The sequence below is a fragment of the Indicator indicator genome, chromosome 25 (assembly GCF_027791375.1).
Source record: "Indicator indicator isolate 239-I01 chromosome 25, UM_Iind_1.1, whole genome shotgun sequence".
Taxonomy (NCBI): domain Eukaryota; kingdom Metazoa; phylum Chordata; class Aves; order Piciformes; family Indicatoridae; genus Indicator; species Indicator indicator.
The window spans coordinates 4,558,894-4,583,938 of NC_072034.1; the positions used below are offsets into that span (position 1 = coordinate 4,558,894).

Here is a 25,045-nt window from a genome sequence, read left to right on the forward strand (position 1 = left end):
GATGGCTAAAGTTTTCCAGATGGTTCAGTGTTCAATTTTTTGCCAGCTGTAATCTTGTAGTGAAAAAAAACATGGAGTCCTGTGTTGGTGATGAGTATCTGCTGCAGGCAGAAGCAAGCCCTTGTGGTTAGAACAAAGAAAACCTTCCCTGTGAGAAATGACACAACCCTGCTTCCATCATCTGCACACACGTCTGTGGTGCTTTGGTCATTTCAGCAATGTCACCTTCGAAGTGCTCAACAACATTCAGGTTATTAGCAGCTTTCCTTCTTCTTTCTTTACCATTTAGGAGTCAAAGAAATAGCTGTCAAAATCAGTTCTACTGCTGCAAACATTGGTTTGCCTTTTCTTCCTACAAGGCTTTCAATGTTTTGTAAAAGTCACTGGAAGAAAGTGCTCCATGGGTGTCACTGTTGTGGTACGAGGCAGCAGCATGCAGAGGTGGCTGCTTGGTGCACACACCTCAGCTCTCTAGTTTTCACTACTACAGTGGTGTTTGAAGAATGCTACTACCTGAAGAGAGCTTTGCTTTGAAACTTTCTCCTGGAGTCACTGGAACACTTTATTTCCCCCTCTGCAAGTTCTAAGAAAGCTGTTCCTGCTGGTGGGAGTGCTGTGGAAAAAGAAAACAACCTTGTTTTGTAGGTAGCTCCTTACTAAAAAGCTGTTCCTTCTGTGAATGCCTTGACCTTTGTGCAAGCCTTGTGTACTGCTCCTGGGTTTTCAGATGTTTGGTTCACTTCCACTCACCCTGGCACATGGAAGGGAAATGTGATTGGGGAAAGAAACTTAACGTAGTCTTTCAAAATAGGACAGAACAGAAAGGGACAGGAGATTGTGAAGCTATTGAAGGTTTCTTTGGTAGCTCAAAGGTAGAAAACTGAAGGTAGGGATGAAGAGGGTGGGGAAAAAATGGGTACTTTAAATATATAAAGAACTACAATCACTTGACATAGGATTTAGGTCAAAGTATAATGTAGTGCCTCATTAACATTTAAGGTAGAGCATGGTTCTTGAAATAACTTTGTTATTAAGACTACATTTTGAAATCCTGGCTTTTTCCTACCAATTTTCTTGTAAACTTAGGTGCAGCTACTTGTTAAATACAAGACTTCCCAGCTTAAACACAAACAACCCCACCCTGTAAGGGCAGAGCTGAACCAGAAAGGTTGGAAGTTAACATTTGGTGGTAGTGGTGTCACTTTGGAGGATAACTTGCTGTAGAAGCCTTTGAAAAGAGTATTGTTTGATTTTGTAGGTTCTTAAGTAGTGCTATTTGTAATAAGCCTCCTTCAAAGGATTAATGAAGCACTGGGTGAGTGCTTATATTTGTTTAAATATTTTTGCCTAATCCCTTATTTAGAGTGTTGGAGGCAAAACAAGGGGATTTTGAGGTCTGAATTTCTCTTACAATCAGCTTTCTTTATGTGACTTTCTATCTTCATTTTAACATGAAATCTGAAAAATGCAGTAGCCCTACAATCAAGGAGCTGAACATAGATCTGCTTTGGGATGCAGTATGCACTTTGCACAAGTAGGTAATAATTCAGAGTTTGTGCATAATAAATAATCCCATCTCTTCAAACTACAACCATAATTTAGGGGTCTCTTTTGAGCTCAAAACTGGAATTCAGATTGAAGTTTCTATCAGTAATTAAAAGCAGCATGGCCAGCAGACTGAGATGGGTGATTCTCTCACTTTGTTCTGGTAATGCCTCACTTAGAGAGTACTGGGTCCAGCTCTGGAGCCCTCAACAAAGGAAGGACTTGGACCTCATGGAGCAGGTCTAGAGGAGGGCCACAAAAATGATCAGGGGGCTGGAGCACCTCTCCTGCCAGGACAGGCTGAAGGAGCTGGGGTTGTTGAGTCTGGAGAAGAGAAGGCTCTACAGAGACCTAAAAGCAGCCTTCCAGTACCTGAAGGGGGCTGCAAGAAGGCTTCAGAGAGACTGTTTGCAAGGGCCTGCAGGGATAGGATGAGGGGCAATGGGTTGAAGGAGAGAAGAGGAGACTGAGATTGGATGTTAGGAACTTGACCATGAAGGAGGTGGAACACTACAACAGGTTGCTCAGGGAGGTAGTTGAGGCCCCATCCTCAGAGATATTCAAGGTCAGACTCAAAAAGGCTCTGAGCAACCTGATTTAGTGGACGATGCCCCTGCTCCCTGCAGGGAACTGGACTAGCTGACCTTTGGAGGTCCCTTCCAACCCAAACCATTCTGTGATCTTATCTATCTCCAATGTAAATCCTGAGAACCTCTTAATTTCTGTTGCCACAGAATGAACAAATAGAAAGTGTTTGCTGAAACTGCATGACTAACAGGATCTACTCAGTTTTTTGCTAGTAGTGCTGAGTTTACCAGCACCACAGAAGGGAGAGGAGAGGGTGAGAGAATGAGCAGCAAGGCTGATGTGTCAGCTATTGTCCTTGTGCACAGGCATACCAGCTAGAATTGGTATTTCTAGTATAGATGTCAGCAACAACTTCTGACGAAAATGTATAACTGTTTAATCTGCCAACACATGCCCATGCTCATCTCCCTCCTGTAGCTTTAAAATGATTCAAGTTTGGGAAAGGAGAGCAAAAATCACACATTAGGGAAGTCAATAAGGCACAGCAGTTGCAGCGTGCTAATAAAACATGTTGAGTATTGGATGCTGAAAGCCTCTCTGGGCAAACCAGCCACATTTACAGTAATTAAAGAATACCTTTCCATGTTTTATTTATAATGAGTCAATAAAGTATATATTGCATGGAGAATACTTTGAAACCTTTCCACTAAGCTGATGTGACAAAATGCCACCACCAACTTGTAAATGAAGTGTTCACTTCAAAACTCAGATGCATTGCTAAGTGCAGGCAGCAGCAGGTCTCTTACTGGAGCCAGTGACATGCTTCAACTCATTAAGCAGTTCTGGGCTGTTTTTGCAAACCTGGAGAGTCTTAGGAGGGCAGGCACATAGGCACATTCTCCTATTTGCTCTGAAACTGGTCAGCCTTAGAGCAACTGGGCAAGAAAATCTGTGACAGTGGTCTGGAGGCTGTTAGCATGAAAGAAAAATGCATTGGTGGGTCAGGGGGGGTTGGTCTGGGGGAAAGGCTACATCTCTGGTGCCAGCCACTTCTCTGCATGTCATAATACTTGTAATAAACTCTCTCTTTCTCCACTTCCTCCCCTCCTTGAGTTACCTCACTGCAGTGGACACTGGAATGGCTGATACCAGCTTTGCTCTGTAGGTGGTCACAACCAAGCATCCTCCGGTGAAGCAGCTCTGAGCCTCGGGCTGGTTTGCTTTGTTTTGCTGTATTACATGTGTGTCCAATTAATCTCCAGAAGGAATAACAGCACAGGCAGGCCAGGATGAAGTGAGGAGAGTACTGCAGTTCTGCCTCTGAAGCTGCCTTCTAATCACAGGTCTGCCACTGCCTTGTTATAAGCAATTCCATCTCTCTCTGTTTCTCATTTTTGTCAGGCTCTCCACCCTGTGCCTTTAGCCTGGAAGGTTTCCTGCAGCAGTTGCTTAGCATTATGTGCTTGCACAAGGGGAAAACAGCCTGGACTTTGAAAGCAATGGAGATACATATCCATAATTTTGGTTTCTTTCTCTCTACTCATCTCTCAAATGTTTCCTTATCTCCCCTTGTCCTAAGAACCTCTGCACTCTCTTAGGGAGTGGTGAAGCAACAGGCATAAGATCCAGGTAAGGTCATGTTTGGTGTTCAAAGACTGATGATGAAGAGGGGAGTGTTATACAGCTACACTGAGAGGAGAGACCTTCCTCACTCCCTGTGAGCTCCTTTCCCTCCTCATAATAGCCTGTGACAGCTGAGATTGCATAATTCCTGACTTTTAAAGGTCCTTTCTCATCCTCTTGCTGTTGTAATGCCGCCTCTGCCCCGGATAACTTTCTCAACTTCCCTACCATCACCCAATGAGCAGCTCTAAATAAGGCTGAATGAGGATTTTGGAGCTGCTCTTCAAAGGTGGGAAGAGTATGGGGTTTGGAAAGGACAAGTGCAGGAGGTCTCTCCTTTGAAAGGAGTGTCTGAATAAGTGTAGAGTTCTGCACCTAGGGAAGAATAACACCATGCACCAGTACAGATTAGGGGTTGATCTGCTGGAAAGCAGCTCCATGGAGAAGGTCCTTGGAGTCCTGATGGACAACAAGTTATCCATGGGACAGCAATGTGCCCTTGTGGCCAAGAAGGCAAATGGTCTACCGGGCCAGCAGATCAAGGGAGATTCTCCTCCCCCTCTACTCTGCTCTGGTGAGACTGCATCTGGAGAACTGTGTCCAGTTCTGGGCTACCTGGTTCAAGAGGGACAGGGAGGTACTAAAGGGAGTCCAACAGAGGGTCATGAGAAGGACTAAGTGAATAGACCAGCTGTGTTATGAGGAAAGGCTGAGACCTGGGGCTGTTTAGCCTGGAGAAGAGAAGACTGAGAGGATCTTATTAATATTTCCAACTATCTGAGGGGTGGGTAGAAGAAGGGGCCAGGCTCTTTTCAGTGGTGCCCTGTGATAGGATAAGGGGCAATGGGCATAAATTGGAACACAGGAGGTTCCACCTCAAAGTGAGGAAAAGCTGCTTTACTGTGAGGATGCTGGAGTCCTGGAGCAGGCTGCCCAGAGAGATGGTTGAGTCTCTTTCTCTGGAGACTTCAGGGCCCATCTGGATGCATTACTGGGTGATCTGGCTTTGGCTAGGGGGTTGGACAGGATGATCTTCAGAGGTCCCTTCCAATCTCCACCATTCTATGCTTCTGTGTCCTTCTTTGCCTTAGCAGTACTAGGGAACAGGGTGGCTCAGTGGCAGCAGAGGAAGCATGAGTGGAGGTGCAGCAAAGTGTTAAGAAAGCAAGGGAAGAGGAAAAAAAAATCCAAAAGACCAAAAATAAGTGAAAAAGGGGGCATTGTGCTGTGGAGAAATGGAGCAAAGAGAGAAAGGAGTTATGAGGAGGAGGAAATGTAAAAGCATCTAATCTTCCACAGAATCACGGTGCAAGCATGCAACTTGTTCCTGCACAGAGTGTGAAAGGAGGCGGCTTTCGGTGTGAATTTCTTTTCATCTTGTTTTCCTTTTATCATCCCTCCTGATTTGAGGCCTCTCAGACAGATTACCTTTACAGTCATAACACGATCTTGTGCATCCCATTCCAACACTTCTGCCTCTTCAGAGGTTGAGAGAGGATTTTCTAATCTGTTATATTGCATCATACCTATCGTACTGGAAAAAAAACCTCTTAGTGTATCTTCTGTGCTGTTCTGTCTTTTGTGGGATTATAAAGATCTGTTAGCTATATATAACCTTAAGATTTACTACCACACATCTTTTAGAAAAGCACCAAGGGCATCTACATGCTGCTGAGAAACTCATCCATAGCTTTGCCCATTTAGATACTGAATTAAGACACTGGATGATGAAACAGTGGAGCGTGTATTGCCTACTCCTCCACTGAGTCAAGGTGGTGTTTACCACCAAGGGCATGTTTAAAGCTAGGTTTCAAATCCTGTCACCTATTTAACGGGTATCTACTTGAGAGCATGAAATTCCTTCTTACCTGTGTGGTAAAATTTTCCTGAAAATCCAAGATTGAAGGTAAAATTTGCAACCTGAGTGCGCAGTAAATTCTGAGTCTCTAGCAAAGCCTGAAATAAAGAAGAAATGAACATGCATTTAGAAAAACGAGTATTAAGTTATGAAATGCTGTGTCCAGCTGAGGAGATACAAAAAGAAAGGACTGGAGAATGTGGCACATTGTATTTTGGGCTCATTCTTTTTTTTGTAAGACTATTACAGTGACCTTAACTTGTTCCATCATGGTTTGATGTGGAGGATGTCTCTGCTGACTGCATGGGGGGTTGGACTATATGACCTTTGGAGGTCCCTTCCAACCCAAACCATGCTATGATTCTATGATGGTTTAACAGTGCTCACAATACTACCTAAGTAGCTCCTGGTTCTGCAAACTGGACCAAGATACTAAACCTTGTTTGCAGTGACCCATGGCAGGACTTGAATCCAGCCATCCATAAGCAGCAATATGCTAAGTCACAAAGTCACATATGCTTTGGGTTATTAATGAAGCTTAAAACTCAAAGTAAAATCAGGAATGCTACTTGCCATCCAGTTGTGGAGGTGTTGGGATTTATTTATCTGCAGAAAGAGTTTTGCTTGTTTCTGAATACCTTGTACAGGCTTAAGTGTGAATGAGCAAAATTCCAGTTTTGACTGCTGGTAAAAGCAATGTCCACATCAGAAATGAAATTCCTGTTTGTTTTTAGTCTTTTTTTTTTTCCAAGCAAAGACAAGACCAGTCTAAATGGAATGGGGGAAAATGTTATTGCTTGCAAAAGACATAGATGTAGTCTTGACCACTTATCCATTTTTTTTTTTTTTTTGCTTGGAAGTATTTCCAACCACCAGAGAAAGAAAAAAGATGGTTTAGCTGGTTCAGGCTGTGTGAGAGATCTACATTTACTGTTAGCTGTCAGCTCTGCACTGCTGCTAAAGATAGTCCTTGCTGCACAGATATCTGCCCACCTTCAATCACCAGCCCACGGAATTTGGACGTCCTGCATGTGTGAAATGGGTAGTGCATTTATCTCCCTCTTGGTCTTGCCAATGTTGAATGGGTTATAAGATCTATTTTCATCAGTTTGCTGTGTCTCCATTATGTGGCTCTTGAGAACTTTTCCCGTTATCTATTAATAACATTTCTATTGATTGAATGTTCATGTTCTTGCACAGTTCAAAGACAAAATGGTTGCAGTGGTGTGCATGCAGTCTGAGTCCACCTAATGTTTCCTTTCATTTGGAAAAATTAATGTTTAGTGTGCCCATTAGTAACTTCACTTAATATTATAGGAAAATAGCTCTAATTGTTGTTCAAAGCCCTGGTTTAATTTAAAAACCACGACCACCAAGCTCTACTTGTGGCCATAAACCAAATGCGTCACCAGTCCAGAGTAAATGATGAAATCAGGGATTAAACAGCTGAGATGCAGATTGATGGCCTGTGCAGTCCTGCTCCAGAGCAGAGCTGAACTAAGCAGGTCAGATTTCTGCAGTCTCATGATTTATCATATTTCCTTTACGCTGCAGTGGGTTGGGAGGTGCTGTCAGCTCCTGTCAGCATTTGCTGTAGGTCATTAACTAAGAGGTGCTGAGTCCCTCCTTATCACGCAGGTTTTTGGGCACAAGCCTCCTCTGAAGTACCACGTGCTAACAGCCACCTTCTGAAGAGGCATCAGTTGTGTGCCAGGCAGCTTGGGAGTGGAGTACAAAAGACTGTCAGACAGAGTGTGTCTGCCTTCATCTTTTAAATAGAAGCAGCTATTGGGTGGTAAGGAAGATGTAAAACAAAGTGGTTATCAGTTACAGCAGTCACCAAGCAAATTCCTTTCCCTGCTAAAGGAAATAAAGTGATCTAATGACAGTAGATCTACCTGAGCATTAAATATTAAGATAGCAGCGTGGTTTCCAGCCTATCTTGCCAGACATTTAGAAAGTTGATTATTTCAATGCTGTGACAGTTTCACATGTGGGACTATGTTTACATAATGCATAACAACTGAATGTTGTTCAAATGCAGACTCTTAGAGATCAAACCATTGTTAGCTAAGACATTGAGGAAAATTCTCAGCTGGTAAAAACTGGCACTGAATTACAACCATTGAAGTCACAAGCATAGAATAGGAGTCATTATATTTTTGTAGTGTAATTTTGCAAGCTATCTAGAGCATTTTATATATGTTGAGAAAGACTGATAGGCTGAGCAAAATCAATTAAAATTTGGAGGAAAGACAATCTTAAGAAATTACCATCACATACTGTTCAGGGTAAGAAGGTACACAAAGCAAGCGTCATTTTATCACTTGGGTTTTTCTCTCTGGTTTCCCACCTCAATAACATGACAGAACTGCAGGATAGGCAGAAGCCTTCCAGCCCAGTGAGGCCTCATTAAAACCACAGAGCAAGGATTAAGATGTAAATCCTGCAACCTGCTGTGTGTCAAACGTTTTCCTCTAAAGGGCAAATCTGTCACTCAACTGCATTTGGCTTGGTACTAAAGAATTATTTTTTTTGTGTTATTTCCATATATGCTTAATAATTCATATAGTATACAGCTCAACTTCATTTTCATGCCCTCACCTCATTTTAATACTGAGAAGGTATTGTCAGTTAAGTCAGTCCAAATTTTTGTCACTCTTTGATTGTTTGTAGAGGGGGGAGGTTAACATCTTCTGAACTTTCAGTATAAAAAACAATCTCTGATTAGGTGTTTAGGATCTGTCTCCCTTACAGTAGTGTACTGACTTCACTGATCATTTTCCCAGTAAAGAATGAGAACTTTTATTTCCTTAGAAGTGCACAGAAAAGTTCTTCATGAGGAGAAGAGCAGACAGCTTTAATCTTTTAATCTAGAGCAGGGTAGACTTGGGTTGGGTATTAGGAGAAAGTTCTTCACAGTGAAGAAAGAAATACTGGAATATGTTGCCTAGAGATGTGGTGGAGGCCCCGTGCCTGGAGACGTTCAAGGACAAACTTGATGGGGCCCTGATCTAGTTGGAGATGTCCCTGCTGACTGCAGGGGGCTTGGACAAGATGATCTTTGAGGGTCCCTTCCAAACTGATGCATTCTATGATTCTTCCATCACCCTTCTTGTACTTTCTTGGGTTAGTGAAACCCTGCTTGTGTGCCTCTTTGTGAGGATGACTGCAAACCCTGCTGCTTGGGCAGTCCTCCAGCTGCGGAACGGTGCAGGATGGAGGAGCTGCACATCCCTGGCATCCAGTGCCAGAAACCTCTCTGGGACTTGTGCAGCCTTCATGTGAAGTGGAAGTAATTTATTTGATTCCAAAGAGGTTTGCAGGATGGAGAAGGGCTGTTGAATTTGCACAGCTGGAAATCCTCCTCAAGGCCAGGTGCAACCACAGCAATTCACACTCTGCCTGGTCCTGCTGTGCTGTCCCCAGCTCCCCTTGGCAGCTCTCCTTCCTTGTCCCATCCCTGTCCCCATTGCAAGCTGACTTTGGGACTTTGCTCTTTTTGCTGTGGGAGAAGCAGTAGGAGCTGCCTATAATTCAGCAGAAAAGAAATTAATAGAGAGGAATGTAGGGGGGAGGGGGGTGTGTGGAAAGGGCATGACAGATCTTATTTGGTAGAGAAGATTTTTCTCCTGGATATTTCACCTCACCACAGTACTTAAGTTCTATCTGCCAGTGTTACGTCTTTTCCTCAGAGTCAGTGGGATTAGGATGTTTTCCTCTGGGTACTGGGGCTTAAAAGAGCTGTAAGTGAAGAAAATCTGCTTGCATGTGAAAATACAATTGGCATTCCCTCTCCAACTCATAGGGAGTGTTGAAGTAAGACCTGGAGCTCACTGGTGTTTTATTGCTGGGCAGTTAAATAGATCATGCTAAATAATTATCACTCTCCATGGAAAGAACTTGCACCCAGACATAGACATGTCTCAGTACCAGGCTAAGCAAAGTGTGTTTTGTTGGTGTTTGGTTTTGTTATTTTTTTTTGTGTAAGGCAATCCAAGCTGTTCTTTCAGATAGAAACATTTAATTGCCTGGAATCTCTCAAAACTCATGGGTTTCATTTTATTAATTGATTCTTTGCTTTGTCAATGAGGCTCCTCTTTGTGACTTCCACAAGATCTCTTCTTTACATTACATTTACATTCAGCAGCCCTTTATGTTTCTCCATATAATTACCTTTCGTGGGTTTGAAGTTGCTGTGTCTTTATTCTCCATAATTGGTGCATCTATTAAGAAGAAGTGATATTTTCCTGCTCTGTCCTTGTTAATTATAACTCTATCTCTCATTTACATAATCAACTTTTTGGGGCAATTTCTGCAGTAACATTTCATGCCTAATAGAAAGCAATTTGCTTTCCTTTATTAAGCATATTAAAACTTCATGCCCCAGACATCATTGACTGTAAACATTTGATTCTGCTCAAATTTAATGCACCAAGGCATTTTGCTCTGCCATATTAGGTTTATTTATGTGCCATGTTCTGGATTGTTAGCTGCTAATGAGACTTCAGCTCTTATTGCTCTAAGGCCTGAACACTAACCTCATTTTAATGAGTTCATTATTTGCTTCCTTCTGAATGGAAGACAACAAATTTTCCCTTTAATTAAAGGTCAAAACACCTCAGGCTAAGGAAAGCATAGAGGTTATCAAATCCTTAGAGAAGGTAAAAGAGGACTTTTTCTGATCTTGATGGCAAGCATGGGCAAGCCAGGCTGAGGTAGAAGGTGTTTCTCTGGGGACCACAACTCCAAACCTAAGCTAAGTGATAACAACACTAAGATGTGGTATTAGACTTCCCAAGACACCTTTAAGAAAAAAAACAACCCAACTCCTGAAAGTCAGCCAAAGTAATTAAAGAGGCTTTACTGCTAACCCAAAGGTCTGCATGGATCAATATTACTGCTAAATCCTGAGCCCTTCCTTGCATGTGCAATGGTTTGTAGGGTGCAGAGGACAGATGCCAGATTAATTGAGCTAACAACAATTAATCTCATGTTTCTTAGCAGGAAAAGTGAGACAAAAGTGGTTGATATTGGAGGCTGTTTGTAGTCAGACTGAGGTTTCATTCAACCATGTGTTTGTGTGTGTGCAAATGCACATAAAGGGGGTTGGTGATCAGACCTTGCTGGGAAAATACTGAGCGGAAACTTTAGTCACACCAAACAGAATTAATACACAGATCCTTGGCTTTTGTCTAGCATTTTATACCTGCCCATCATCTTAAAGGCAGGTTTCCAAACCTTGGTTCCTGTGCCTGTATGAAGCTGCTCATATTGCAGCAGGAAGGGTAGTTGGGGAAGAAAGGACCAGCTGGTGAAAACTTCAAATCTGATTTTGGAGGCAAATCCTAACAGTTTGTGAAACACAGATATTGTTTAGAGTGAAAACTGAAGTTATCTAAATCTCTTTCTGTGAGCTCTAAATATTATTTCTGTACAACTGAGCTCTTGCAGGTGTTTCAGGGGCCTTCCCACAAGCTGCTGAATATCTCCAAAAGCATCAGGAGAACCTGGGAGGGACACAAGATATGCAGGACTCAATACCCCCTCAGTGTGGAGCAGGAAGCCTAATGTTTCATTCAGGCTTCAGGTCACACATGTGGCCTTCCAGAGGCAATATTGTGAATGTGAATATTTGGAACCAACAAAAACTCAAGATCTTGGAGGTCCCTGCCTCTGGGGCAGAGATCTCTGTGATTATGGCGCTCAAGGAGCTCAGCCTATTAGGGCACTCCACTAAGCAGAGCTGGCCAAGGAAATGATGCCAGGTTACTACCTAGTCTGTCCATGAGGACACACAATGTGGAGGGCAGATGAGAAGGGACATCATTCTGCACACAGTTTGGAAGGAGCTCAAAGAAAGGAGGGGAAGTTTGATATTTCTGCTTTTCAGTGTTACTGTAATTTGCTGTCATCATGAATTATTTTATTTCTGCAGACTCCTTCTAGGAAGTGCTTCTGGCACAGGATGATGTGCATCCCAGGGCTACACGGCCAAGGTTATGTTGCTCCATCACCATCTGAGGAATATGACTGAGAATCTTGTCAAAAGTGGGCAAAGTCGCCATTAGTCAAAGTCATCATTCATTTAGGAATGGATCCTACTGCTGGGCAGTGATTCCACTGCTGCAGGTACTGCTTTTACTTTCATTTGTGTGTGCATAACATGTATCTATATATCAGCTCACTTTATACACATCACTGTTTATAGGTGCTCTAGAGATAAGCTATGAGCAAATGTAGATGTTCATTGCAGTAAATCTTTCTCCAGGTGATATTTATGTACACTGCTTAGTAAACTGGATTTTTGCCTGGGACGGGTTGCCCAGAGAGGCTGGGGAATCTCCTTCCTTTGAGAGATGATCTGATCTAACTTTGAAGTGCCCTCTGCTTTAAGCAGGCTTAGACTGGATCACCTCTAGAAATCCCTTCCAGACAAAATTATTTTAAGATTTGATGATTCCCTCCCCCCCTGTATTTTTCACTTTAAGACAGGTTTCTCGGGCTTCTGTGGTACATGTTGTTAACAGCAAGAACTCTTTTAACATGTTGATTCCTAACATCTGTCCTTAATGCTTTTGCAATTATATAAGCTCTGAAGTTCATTCCTGAGTGATTCTGTGCAGCAATTTGCTGGTGGTCTGTGGGAAGCTGGAGGAATACAAAGTTGATTTCCAGCTGAAAATTTGTAAAGGGGAAAAAAAAAAAGGCAAGGAATACTTTCAGCAATGTTTCTTTCTACTGGAAGCAGCTGCTGTCAGGATGCGATTTTTTTTTTTTCTTGATTACCTCTCCCTGCTCTTGTATCCTCTCTGAAATCTATGCTAGGGAAAAAAAAAAAAATCTGACAATGTGGTTTTGGCAATCTTCAAAGCCAGTGCAACCTTCACAACACTCTCAAGAAATAGTAATAATCAGAGCAGCTATCATAAGGATGTTGTGAAATAGCTAGTCACAGTTTTTCTGATAGGAAAACTGAATTAAGAACAACAACCAAAAAAGCAATGTCTAGCCTGACACCACTGACAAGGGTACTGCAAGACCAGGACTATAGGTTCCTTAGTTTCAGCTTTTGGATGGGAGCACAAATTTTTGCTAGAAGGGGGATGATCAGATTGGCTCTATCTGAACTTCTTAGAACAATTTGGTGAGGGATTTGTAAATCTAGTGAAGCTGAGTCATTGATTTCTGCATGGTGAGGATTTCAGCCCTCTGCATGTTCAGAGAACAGAATTTTAATAGAAGATTCTTTGATATTACAGTGTAGGAATTATAAAGCATTCATGTTATTGGCTTACTGGGTAGAGAGATGAGAAAGACACTGCTAGAGTGGGTCCAGAAGAGGGCCACAAAGATGATCAGAGGGCTGGAGCACCTCTCCTATGAAGCCAGGCTGAGGAAATTGGGGCTGCTCAGCCTGGAGAAGAGAAGGCTCTGGGGAAACCTTAGAGCTACATTTCCATATCCAAATGGGAGCTACAGGAAGGCTGTGGAAGGATTGTTTAGAAGGGCTTGTGGTAATAGGATGAAGAGCAATGGTTTGAAACTGGAGCAGGGTAGATATAGGTTGGACATCAGGATGAAGTTCTGCATAGTGAAAGCACCCAGGGATGTGGTTGAGGCCCTGTCCCTGGCAACATTCATGGATAATGGGATCTTGAACTCACTGTTTACCCTATGCCCAGACCAATTGCAATAGGTGTTAAGCAGGCCCTGGATCGATGGGCAGCTGTCAGCCCTCACAGATTCCCATTCCCTCTTCAGCCACTTTTCAGCCAGAGCATTACTCAAAGGGTGTCATTCCCAGTGCTGGCTGCAGATCACCCACCACTCCCAGGGAAGTGAGCAGGGCTTTGGCTCTCACCCTGCCTTCCTGAGCTGTGGACTTCACTGCTGCTTGTATTTCTTTCTGCAGAGCCCTATGCTAATCTATGGTGCCACAGAAATAATTGCTAGAAAGGGCTCTGATGGTGCTGAACACAGCCAGCTCTGTTTGCAGATCTATTTTTTATTATAGAGCTATTACTTGAGTCTGTTCAGTGTGTCCCTGGATTTGCTGTCTTAGTGTGAGGTCTGAGAGGATGTGTGGCTTTATTTGAAGGAACTAAAAAAATCATGGTTTGCCCTCACATGTCATGTTTTCATGGAAAGCAGAAGAATATATTTTTTCCTTTATGAGTGGACTACACAGTTTATCAGACCTACTTCTGCTCTTTCCCTGTCCTAATGTCAGAAAACCACTAAGAGTCTAATTGCATTTAATTCAGCACAGAAGATTGTGTTTGTTCCAGGAAAGGTTCATCTGAGGGAGATGAATGGGGTGAGACTGCCCCGAATTCACAGGCTGCTCAGGACTAAGTGGCTAATAATGTCACTTCAGAATTCAGAAGGTGGCTTTTGGTGAAGTATTATAGAAGAGATGATGTTGTGACAGTGATACATAGCCCAGCAGTGAGAGCACCTTGACCCTGAGACCACATGTGTGGGTGTCTGTATAGAAACAGCCATGGCCATTCAGTCTCTCTTCCTGGCAGAAGGAATTCACTGCCAGCCTTCACGTACTTGTTAGGACATCCACCCAGAAAAGCTCAAATGAGGAGCAAGAGGAGAGTCGAACAGGGCAAAACGTATAAATTAAAAATAAAGAGCATTAATAAAAAGTGAGGCTTATTCTAACCAGACCCACATAGATGAGTAAATGCAATTACTTCCAGCTCTCCAGCAGCATCTGACTGGGGAAGATGAAAGGCATTAGGCAGTGTGGTGAGCAGCCACAGGACATGCTGCTGGGACTGTGGGAGGAGAGTCTAGCTGCAGTGGTTTCCTGCCAGCAGTGATTGCTGCTCTGGGTTGGTGTTACCCACTGGAGAGATTTACAGCCTGTGTGGGAAATCACTGAGGGTCTTCAACATAAATCACTACTGACTCTGGAGGAATTTTTCTTTTTTTTACTGCTAAATCCTGGAAGGGAAAAAACCAGCATGTGCCCAAGCTGAGAACATACCCTGTGGCTGGTGGAGACACACAGCCCAGTGGCACCAGCCCCATTGCTGACCAAGGTCCTTCCCCACAAGTTCTGTACAGCAGGGATAGGATCCAGTGGCACTTTCAGAGGGCAAGTGAAGGAGCTTAGAATCAATTTCTTATCAATTCTAATTTTTCAAATGCTTAAGCATTTTCAGCAAAATAAATCTCTGGAAGTTGAAGTGCTAGCACGAGAGGGGACAACATCAAGATTTGAAAGAGTAGGTTAATAAAAAATTCATGTTTGGCAGGGGGATCCTGTTGCATCCAAGTGTGTTGGTGTCATTCCTTGTGCTGCATATTGCTATCAGCAAAACAGAGAGACTGGTGTTGACAATTCCTCTCAAGTAGTGCTTGGGTTGTGCCAAAAGGAGATGAAAGTAACCCCTTCTTTGGTATAATAACACACAGAAAAGGACAAGTAACATTGACAGCTATGTTATTTTCTGATAGTTGTATGCTCTCTGCCATTTTTTTTTGTTTGTTTGTTTCTTGATTGCTCAGAATTGCTTCTTTAAGCAAAAAAGCCCAACTATGAGAAACTTCCAACCTGTGATAGGTGAGCACTCAGTTCTTATAAATTATTGAAGGGCTAGACTAATGGAGGGTACCTTATTTATCTTCTTTAATTTATGGATTTGGATGTACTAAGGTTTAATCAGAGTAGTTTTCTGCTCTTTTACTGCCTTAGGAAATCATTTACTTGAGTAACCTTGCCATAAAATAAACATTCTTTAAAATTATCATTATGGACATTTATCTCCGAATTCTCCTACTAGCAATCTCAAACTGCTGCTTTAAATTTACTGCTGAAGACCTCACTGATATATATCCTTTGTGGTGGAATTAAGCCTTTTTTTTTTTTTTTTTTTTTTTTTCTAAGCACACTTTCAATCATAAAGAAGAGATTAGAACTGAGGTAATGCATTCAAAATTCAGGTCTGTCCTTCACTTTCCAGAATGGGTGTGTTTGTGGGATGATGGATAGAACCAGTGGCTTCAAGAAGGTGCTGCCATGTGTTTAAATGAAGAGCTTCTAAAGCTTTAGGACAGGAGAGAGAACAAGAAAACCACACAGGTTTCTCTGTTCCTGCTGTCAGTGGTAAAAGAAGGGAATGTCATTGAATCCTAGAATGGCTCTAACAAGAGGATGGCTTGCTAGGAAACTTCTGTCACTCAACTCAGCTTGGCCTGGTGGTGTTGGGGAGACATCCATGCCTGTGTCAGCTATTCTGGAAAGTGCAGTTGGCAAAGTCTTGACAGATAAGGATGTGCTTTAAAAATCACTAGGATTAAGTGTTGCTTTTTAACTATTTTTGAGATGTTTGATACTTGTCTAGCAGAGCTTAACCTTTTTGACCCTTCTTACTTCTTCTTGACGCTGTCTTGCATTATCTAGGGAGCTCACTTTGGTGTTTTGATTGTCTGATAACTGAAATTGGAAGTATCTGTAAAATGAAAAGGGAATTGCAAGGCAAATGTTCTTTACACCATGCTCATCTCTTTCACCAGAGGTCAAACTGCTTCCGCCACCCCCATGTCCTTCAAGTTTAGAGTTGAGGGAGGTAAAGCCTGTTTTGTCCTTGAGGATGGGTTCATACTCCCTCTGCCCCAGAAAATCCTCCTGCTTACCACTGCTTTATGATCCTTCCTAACCTGAGGACTGGCTAGCCTGCCTAGAAGGAAACTTCTGATAACAGAAGGTTCTTCTACCTGGCACCTCAACCCAAGACAGAAGCAGGGGCAGCAGCTAAGTCTAGGCTTCTGCTGGTTATGACAGATGAAGCTGGATGCCCAGATCATTGAATGGGTTTCTGCAGCTTGTGTTATTTAGGCTGTCACATCAATTATCCTAATGTTCCCCTCTGGCCTTCCCAGCTTAACCTTATGTACATGCTCCTGGCAAGCCAGCCTGTCTAAGCCCCCCGAGGGAGGAAGATGACCATGTGGCTTGCCAGCCTCTGGAGGAGACCCTCAGGAAGGGCATTAGCTACTCCCTCCCCCTGTCAGTGGCAAGTCTGGCAGGGAATTTCAACCATCAGAGAGAAAAAGAGGGTCTGGTTGAATTTCCTCCCATCTGATGGAGCACATCCCTTTCTAGGTAGTGCTAAATCATTCTTGACAGGGATGACTTATCCCCAGGGCTTCTAAAACTGCTTCTGACAAGCAACCTCTTTTGGGATTGGAGTGCATTGAATCTTCCCCAAGCATCATGCCTCTGAAAAGTATTTCCTGCTAGAAAAGTAATACTTGTGCTCTCTTCAAGCACCTCAGCCCTGATTTTCTCAATGACACAGGCTGAAAGCTGTGCTATGCCCTAAGTACACAAAGTGAATTATTTGAAAGGGAGAGTAAACATTTCTAGCAAGCATTTTTTAATCAGAGCATGTTTATTGATGTCTCTTAGGCAATGTTTTCCTGGCTGCTTGGAAGAAAATGTGAATGTAATTTTGAGATTTCTTATTCTTCTCCCCAGCTTATAATATGCTAGCACCTAAATCTTCCCTCTTTCAGTTTAAAGCCACTACCCCTTGCTCTCTCACTACAAGCCCTTGCAGTGGCACAGCACAGAATATTGTCCAATAGAGCACCAGAGGACAGGGAGGTACCTATGGAAGTACATGGTTCAGCCAAACATTTTTCCCCCTGTCAATTAAACAATTCCAACAGACTTTCCTCTAGCCTCATTCAAATGGTGTTCAACCATCCTATTGTACCCTCATGTCAATGGATGGACTTTGTATTGCCTGAGGAGAATGGTCAGTGTGATATAGAGAGGTTTGCTGGCTGTGCCCCTCAGCATAAACCATAACAACGAGAGCAATAAACTCCTTTTTCTAAAGACATTTTTTTTTTTCCTTTATGGCATAGTCTAGTTCAGTATTAGCTATTAATGCACAAGGGGAGGGAGAGGAAGCTCCTCTTGTCTTTCAGTGGTGAGACACTGAAAGAGGTTGCCCAGGAAGGTAATGGATGTCCTCTCCCTAGATGTGTTCAAGGCCAGGTTGGATGAGGTCTTGAGCAACCTGGGTTAGTGGAAGGTGTCCTTGCCCATGACTGGGGAATTGGAACTAGATGATTTTCAAGGTCCCTTCCAACCTAAACCGTTCTATGATTCATGGAATGTGGGAAGCAAAGACAGAGGATGTTGAGAATAGGTAATTTCACATCCAAGTCTCAGCTGAGATGCTGATCTTTGGGAGTTTCTAAACCTGCTTTTGGCGTTATCCTAAACTCCTGATTTCAATGTATGTATCTTCAACTCAAAATGTTCCCTTATCTTAAGCAAACAAATGACAAGCTGTCCCTGCTCTGAGGCTTTGCCTCTCCTTGATGAGCTTTGAAATGTACCTGAAGGCTGAGAGTAAATCCCCTCTGGTCTGTGACAGAGCTGCTCTGTAACAGCCACCTTACCATAGTCACAGCAGTGATGGGTAGCTTTGATTTCCTGATAATGTACTGGCAGCATGTTCCCAGTTACCAGAGAAATAATAGTGAAAGCAGATGGGAAACCTTATTCCCTTTCCTAATAACAAATACAGTGGAATTACAATTTATAATACCACAGACATATTTTCTCATGATTCATATAAACCTTGGAATATGTTACGAGGGAGATACATGCAGAGCTTTATTTCTTTATTAAAGAATTCACATTCTGCAACTGAACCTGTTGGTTTGGGTGGGTGTTTTTTTTTTTTTTTTTTTTTTTTTTTGAAGAAGTGCATTATTATTATTGCTTTTATTATTAACCACCTTGCAGACTATGGTCTCAGCAGGTCACACTTATGCCTGGAGCTCCATTAAAGAGTTCCTAAATTAATAAGATTATTGAGTATTTAGTCTCTATTAATTATAGGTATATAAAGACTAATCCTTATTTGTCCATCTATATTCAATTAATTTCGAAACCTTTGAGCTAGTTTGTTGCAAAACCTACAGTAAATACTATTACAAAGGAGATCTTCAGGCTTTATAGCCATTAGGGATTAAATGTGGCTGGAAAATGGAGAGAGTACAGCCCTGATCCAGAGGCTGCTTTTGGTGCTTATCCCTTGAGCCTCTTTCCCATAGAAACATAGAATGGTTTGGGTTGGAAGGGACCTTAAAGATCGTCTAATTATAACAGCTATGAGCAGGGACACCTCCTGCTGGAGCAGGTTTCTCAAGGCTGCATCCAAGTTGGCCTTGAACACCTCCAGGGAGGGGTTATCCACAACCTCTCTGGGCAACCTGTTCCAGTGTCTCACCTCCCTCACTGTATAAAATTTCTTCCTAATATCCAACCTAAATTTCCCCTCCTCAAGCTTCAATCCATTTTCTCTTGTTCTATCACTACAAACAATTGTAAGAAGTCCTTTCTCAGCTTTCCTGCAGCCCCCTTCAGGCACTAGAAGGCTGCTTTTTGGTCTCCCAGGAACCTTCTTTTCTCCAGGCTGAACAGCCCCAGCTCCCTCAGCTTGTCTTCATAGGAGAGGTGCTCCAGCCCTCTGATCATCTTTGTGACCCTCCTCTGGGCCTGCTGCAATTCTTCCATGTCCTTCTTGCATTGTGGACACCAGAACTGGAACTGTGTTCTCCACCAGGCTCCTTTCTCCTGGTACAACCTGCTGCCTGTGGCATCTTACAGCCACTTTCCCATCCAGGCTTCCTGCCTTTTCTCCTCACATGCTTGCAGCAATGAACCAGACAGAGGTGGCAGGTTCTGTGTTTAGAGCTGGTGTATCTGTGGCTGTGGTTATAGGAAGGAGCACCCAGGCACCCTAGAGGTGGACAGATGTGGCCTCTACATTCTCCATAGCCCTGAGATCATGTCTGGAGCTGCTCTTGAAGAGCATATTTTTGAGGTCAAACCCTGTTGTTATTGAAATCAATATCAATACTTCTATTAACTAAACCAATTTCCATCTTGGCTTTGGATCTACATTCTGCACTCTTAATGGATCTCCACTCTAAACATGAAGACCTCTACAGGCTTCTGAGGAGTTTAAAAACAGAGGGAATGGAAAATTAGACAGAGATTTACCCTGTTAAAACATTTGGATCTCAACCAAAAAAGCACTTGTGCTTTCCAGAGTCACTGACAATTGGAGGAGCCAATATTTCATGAGCTTGGGGGAAGGTGAGCAAATCCAGTGTGCTGTCAAAAAGAAAAGGGACTTCAAGCATTCTTTGTATGGCCTGTGCCTTGAGTTGTACTGGTGTTTTGGGGCGAAAAAACAGGTCCTGTAAGCCCATGGCTTTGATTCAGTGGAGGAAGATCAAGCATCATGTCTTTTAGAAACTGCTTAAATGTTGATATTTTGGATTTAATATGTAATGTAAAAGTGACATGAATTTTGGATTTTACATCAAGTGAAGAGGCAGAAAACACCTGAAATGTCACTTTTCTGACATAGTCTCTCAGCAGACTGTGAATTATTTTATCTTTTTAAAAATGTCTCCATCATCAATACTAAAGCTACATTTAATTCTGATCTTTGGGAATTTTCTTTTAATATTCCTCAAACTGCCCACTTTTCCTTCAGCCTGCCAGAGCAGATGAGCTGGAACAATATAACAAAATGATAGAATGGTTTGGGTTGGAAGGAACTACAAAGATCATCTACTTCCAGCTGCTGTATGCAGGGACACCTCATGCTAGACCAGGTGTTCCTCAAGGCCCCATCTGACCTGGCTTTGAACACTTCAGCCTTGAGCCTGATAACTTCTCTGAGCAACCCGTTCCAGTGCTTCACCATGCTCAAAATGAAGACTTTCTTCCTATCATTTATATTCTTCCTGCTGTGATCTCCAGAGGTCCCTTCCAACCTCTACCATTCTATGATTCTATCATGTTTAAATCACATTCTAATGAAACATTCTGCATTGAATGACCCAATATTTTTTGCCACTGGAACCTGTTTCACTGGAGCACTCCAAGTTGATTGAATTGACAAGAATATTAACTTCCATGTTTTCCATTGCCTTCCCGCTTTGCCAGTTTGGATCTATTTCCCACCCATTTAGTCTAAGGATAAATGGCTAAATGAGCAGGAAAGAAGGAAAATTTAAATCCTAGTCCCCAGTTCTTTGATTTTCACAATACTTTGGTTAGGAAGTATTGGGAAGTTGTGGTGGTATGACAGTCATCCATGACAGAGGTAGGAACTAGTTTGGATATATTTAATTTTGTGGGGGTTTTTTCTGTAATAAATGCACAAGTGCCAATTAAATGACTACATCAATTAAAACCATAAAACTCATATAACTAATTCAGCCTTCTCCAATCAGAAGTGTTAAAAATAGCATGGATGCCATGTGCTAGAGAGGCTGAGTCTGCACCACACCAGAGATCCCACTCCTGTTTGGGTGCTGTCTCGACAAAAACGTGAACAGCAGACTAAGAAGGTGCTGAAGAATATGAGGAAAGACTAAAAGCATAGAAAGGAGTGAAGTTTGCTGATATTTAGAAACTGCCATGGCTTGTTAAATTGTATTTCTAATTTGGGCTTCTGAAGGGCAAAAAATAAATAATAAACTGTGGCTTTGTTTTCTCACAAACATATCTTATGAGAGAGAAATATTGAAGGGAAATTCTGTTAACAGAAGCTTTTTGGGGATGGGGAGGTGGTAGTTTCAGGTGAAATATGCAGCCCAGGTCGTCAGCCATATCCTGGGCTGTATCAAAAGCAGTGTGACCAGCAGGATGAGGGAGGGGACTCTGCCCCTCTGCTCTTGTGAGACCCCACCTGGAGTACTGTGTCCAGTTCTGGTGCCCCCAGCAAAAGAGGAATGTGGAGTTGCTGGGCTGAGTCCAGAGGAAGGCTATGAAGATGATCAGAGGGCTGAAGAACCTCTCCTACAGTAACAGGATGAGGGAGCTGGGTGCTGTTCAGCCTGGAGAAGAGAAGGCTCCAGGGAGACCTTAAAGCAGCCTTTCACTACCTGACGGGGGCCACAAGAAAGATGGGGAGGGACTTTGTACAAGGGCTTGGAGTGTTAGGATGAGAGGAAATGGATTGAAGCTTAAGGAGGAGAGATTTAGACTGGAGATTTGGAAGAAATTGTTTACAGTGAGGGCAGTGGGACACTGGAACAGGTTGCCCAGCAAGGTTGTGGATGCTGCCTCCTTGGAGGTGTTTGAGGCTACCTTGGAGGAGGCCTTGAGCAACTTGGGCTAGTGGAAGGTGTCCCTGCTCATGGCAGGGGGGCTGAAACCAGGTGATCTTTCAGGTCCCTTCCAACTCAAGTCATTCTGTGATTCTAGGTATACTTTAACCCGTGCACAGAACCACCTTTGTGAGCTGTGTGGACTTGGACCACAGCCTCAGCTAAGGGTAACTGGAGTCTCAACAGGCAAACATCACTCTGAAAAAAACTCTCATATGTGAAGGACATCATTTTGCTTAGTTGTCTTTCTGTGCCAGCCTTAACTGGAAAGAGAAGAGCTTTTTCTTGTAGGCTGTACTAATCACTGCTAAACACTATCATTTTAAATCAGGAAACTTTTTAATACATGCAATGTGTGGTGATAAATCAAATCCTAATGAACAAAAGTACTGCTCAGAAAGCTCCAGAGTGGTTTTCCTAATACTCTGGTTTGCAGGAAATTATTAATAACTTCTCCTTTCATTTTCATGTTCATCTTGAAAATGAATTTTTAGCAAGGTTGGGAGAAAAAAAAAAAGTCTATTTTTCACCCTGCCATTTCTGGAGAGAAATTCTTAACTTTTATCAAGTATTCTGTGTAATATATTGCAATTCTACTAGAGAAATTCTACTTTATCATATCTAATATTCCTATTACAAGTTTAGAAATGTTGTCTGCAGAAATATGTTTAAATCACTAAATAGCCTTCTAATTGCCCATGAGAATAAAAATTCTTTAGTACTTTTTTAAACTAAAAGATATTAATAGACCTCAGAAATCATTTTAATGGAAGGATTGTAGAGCTAGGGACGGTTTTTTACAGTGTCATATTCAATAATAAAAGCAAGAATTTGAAAGAAATATGATTTTAATAAATGAAAAGACATTTCTACTGTAAGGTCCTACTCCTATAAATCTCATAACCAGTTAGAAGCCCTGGGTTTAGGAGAACTGCATATTCTGGCACAGATATAAGACTAATTGTGAGAAGAAGTATGACTTTGTTAGGATAATATTTCCAGGATAAAAGGTTGCCATCAAAATAAAAATGTCAGGTGTAGCTTCCCCTCTGTGGGTGATGATGCTCTGTGGGCAGCATGCCTCAAATAGAGTACCTCAGGCACAACCCATAGAGTTGTTTCAGCTGGAAAAGACCTCTAAGATCATCAAGTCCAACCAGCAACCTAATACCTCCATGGCCATTAAACCCTGTCCCACAGTGCTGTATCTACACATGGTTTGAACACCTTCAGGGAACACCACCTCCCTGCCAGGCTGTTCCAATGCCTGACCACTCTTGGAGGAAGGAGATTTTTTCCCCATATCCAAAATGAACCTCCCCTGGTGCAGCGTGGCTGTGGTAATGGAGAACAAGGTGATCTCCCATGTAGTTCTGCTCCAAATAATGAAGGGCTTACCCATCACTTGCCATCTGCAGTTTTGCTTTTAAGCTAGAGAGCCTTGATTTGTGTCTCCACAAAGGGCTGGAGAGTTGCCATGCCCATGGTCATAGGTCAAAATCTGACCCTCAGGTCTAACTGGTCAGCATCTGATGGAAAACCACAATGCATCATAGAGTGTTTTATCACAGCCTATGCTTTCACAGCAAACCCTGAATGTTTTGCACAATTTTATCTTCTTTTGCTTGGCCAGTCACCAGAATATTATCTGGTGACATAAACATAAAAGGCAGGATGATTTTCTCGTCAAATCTGATTCTTTGTGTGCACTTATGATCATTGCAAAAAGCCCCAAGAAGCTCCCTGATGCACAGACATCCCCTTCAGCACTCAAATAACTCTATCAGACTGTCACAATTTCAAATGTTCAGTGAAATCGTTCATTTTTTGCTCGTTTATTAAAGTTGCTCCACACAGACCATATGAAATTTCCTGAATAAACCAGATTCTTGTGGAGTGACTTTCTCCAGCTGAATCAATGTGTTTGTATGCAGAGCCCCATTCTCTGCTGAAAGCGAGATGTGACTCATTCCAGCAATTCCAAGCTCTGTATGAGTCACAGTGAACGATGGAGTCAGAAGGTCATTTCTTCTTAAGTCTCTCTCAAAGTATTTGGCATCTGTATATGTCCAGAGGAAAAGGAAACCCTTATGGAAATTGTGCAGCTCTTTAGGGAAAGCCTAAATCTTCCCATAGGTGAATGCACAGTTCACTACAAAGCAATGATCACATCCTAAATTTGGACCAAAGGCTTTTTTTATCTTTTTTTTTTTTGTTTGTTTGTTTTGTTTCCTGAGATACAGCAGGAGGTTTAGCTTGGAGGTTATCCAATTATCTGATATCATAACCTGCTTAGGATTTGCCAGTTTTGAAGTACCACATACTGGCATGGTGCCTCCAGCACAAGAAGGGAATGGAGCTGCTAGTTTGGCTCTGGAGGAGGGCCATGAAAGTGATCAGAGAGCTGGAGAACCTCCCCTCTGGGGGCAGGCTGCAAGAGTTGGAGCAGTTCAGCCTGGAGATGGAAGCTATTCCCAGGACCTGATGGGGGGCTACAAGAAAGCTGGGGAGGGACTTTTTACAAAGGCTTGTAGTGGTAGGGCAAGAGAGAAGAGATTGAAGCTTGAGGAGGGGAGATTCAGATTGAATATTAAGAAGAAATTCTTTACAGTGAGGGTGGTGAGACACTGGAACAGGCTGCAGATGCCCCCTCTCTCAAGGTGCTGAAAGCCTGGTTGGATGAGGCCTTGAGCAAACTGGGCTAGTGGAAGGTGTCCGTGCCCATGGCAGTGGGTGGAAGTAGATGAATTTGGTTAGAGGTGAACAGAAAATGCCTAGTTAACTATTGCTAAATAGCTGAATTTTTAAAGTTCTCCTTGTCCTTTTGAGATTTTTCTCTGTTGTGTCTCCTGTTTGTCCATCCTTCTGTCCAGTCAGCCTTTTTCTGGGCATTGCCATTTTCAGATCATTTGAATAATGCTAATGACAGCAAACAGAGCTTTTGCTTTGAGTTTCTTTTTCCTCTGCTCACATTTGGATGACAAAGACATATTTAAACATCCTAAAGTAACTGCATTATATATGGCACTCATGGTAATGTGTTTATTGCTGCATCAAGTGCTTTTAAGGCAATAATTATGACAGCTCCTGAAGCCTGCACTGGCTGGCCTTTCTAGAAAGGTATTTGATTATTTCATGGAGTGTTATTTTGTTGTGCAGGAAGCAATTGCTTTTGCTCCTTTTAAACTCTTAGGCACTGTTTTAAAACAGGTTAATGTAGATCTCTTGAGAGGTTGCTATAAAGCACTCATGGTTTTTGGCTCCTACAGGTTCCTTAAATGTTAGGAAAATGATTTAAATTAAATTAAATGAAGC

General features: G+C 42.5%; 1 protein-coding gene across 1 annotated transcript in view; it reads right to left on the reverse strand.

Moving 5' to 3' along the window:
- LOC128975399 (bifunctional heparan sulfate N-deacetylase/N-sulfotransferase 4) overlaps positions 1-25,045 on the reverse strand; it is a 79,655-nt gene that overhangs the window by 45,435 nt on the left and 9,175 nt on the right. Inside the window, exon 2 of the mRNA XM_054392263.1 lies at positions 5,565-5,652. Within this exon, the coding sequence (XP_054248238.1) occupies positions 5,565-5,652 (88 nt within the window). The remainder of the gene's footprint in view (positions 1-5,564; positions 5,653-25,045) is intronic.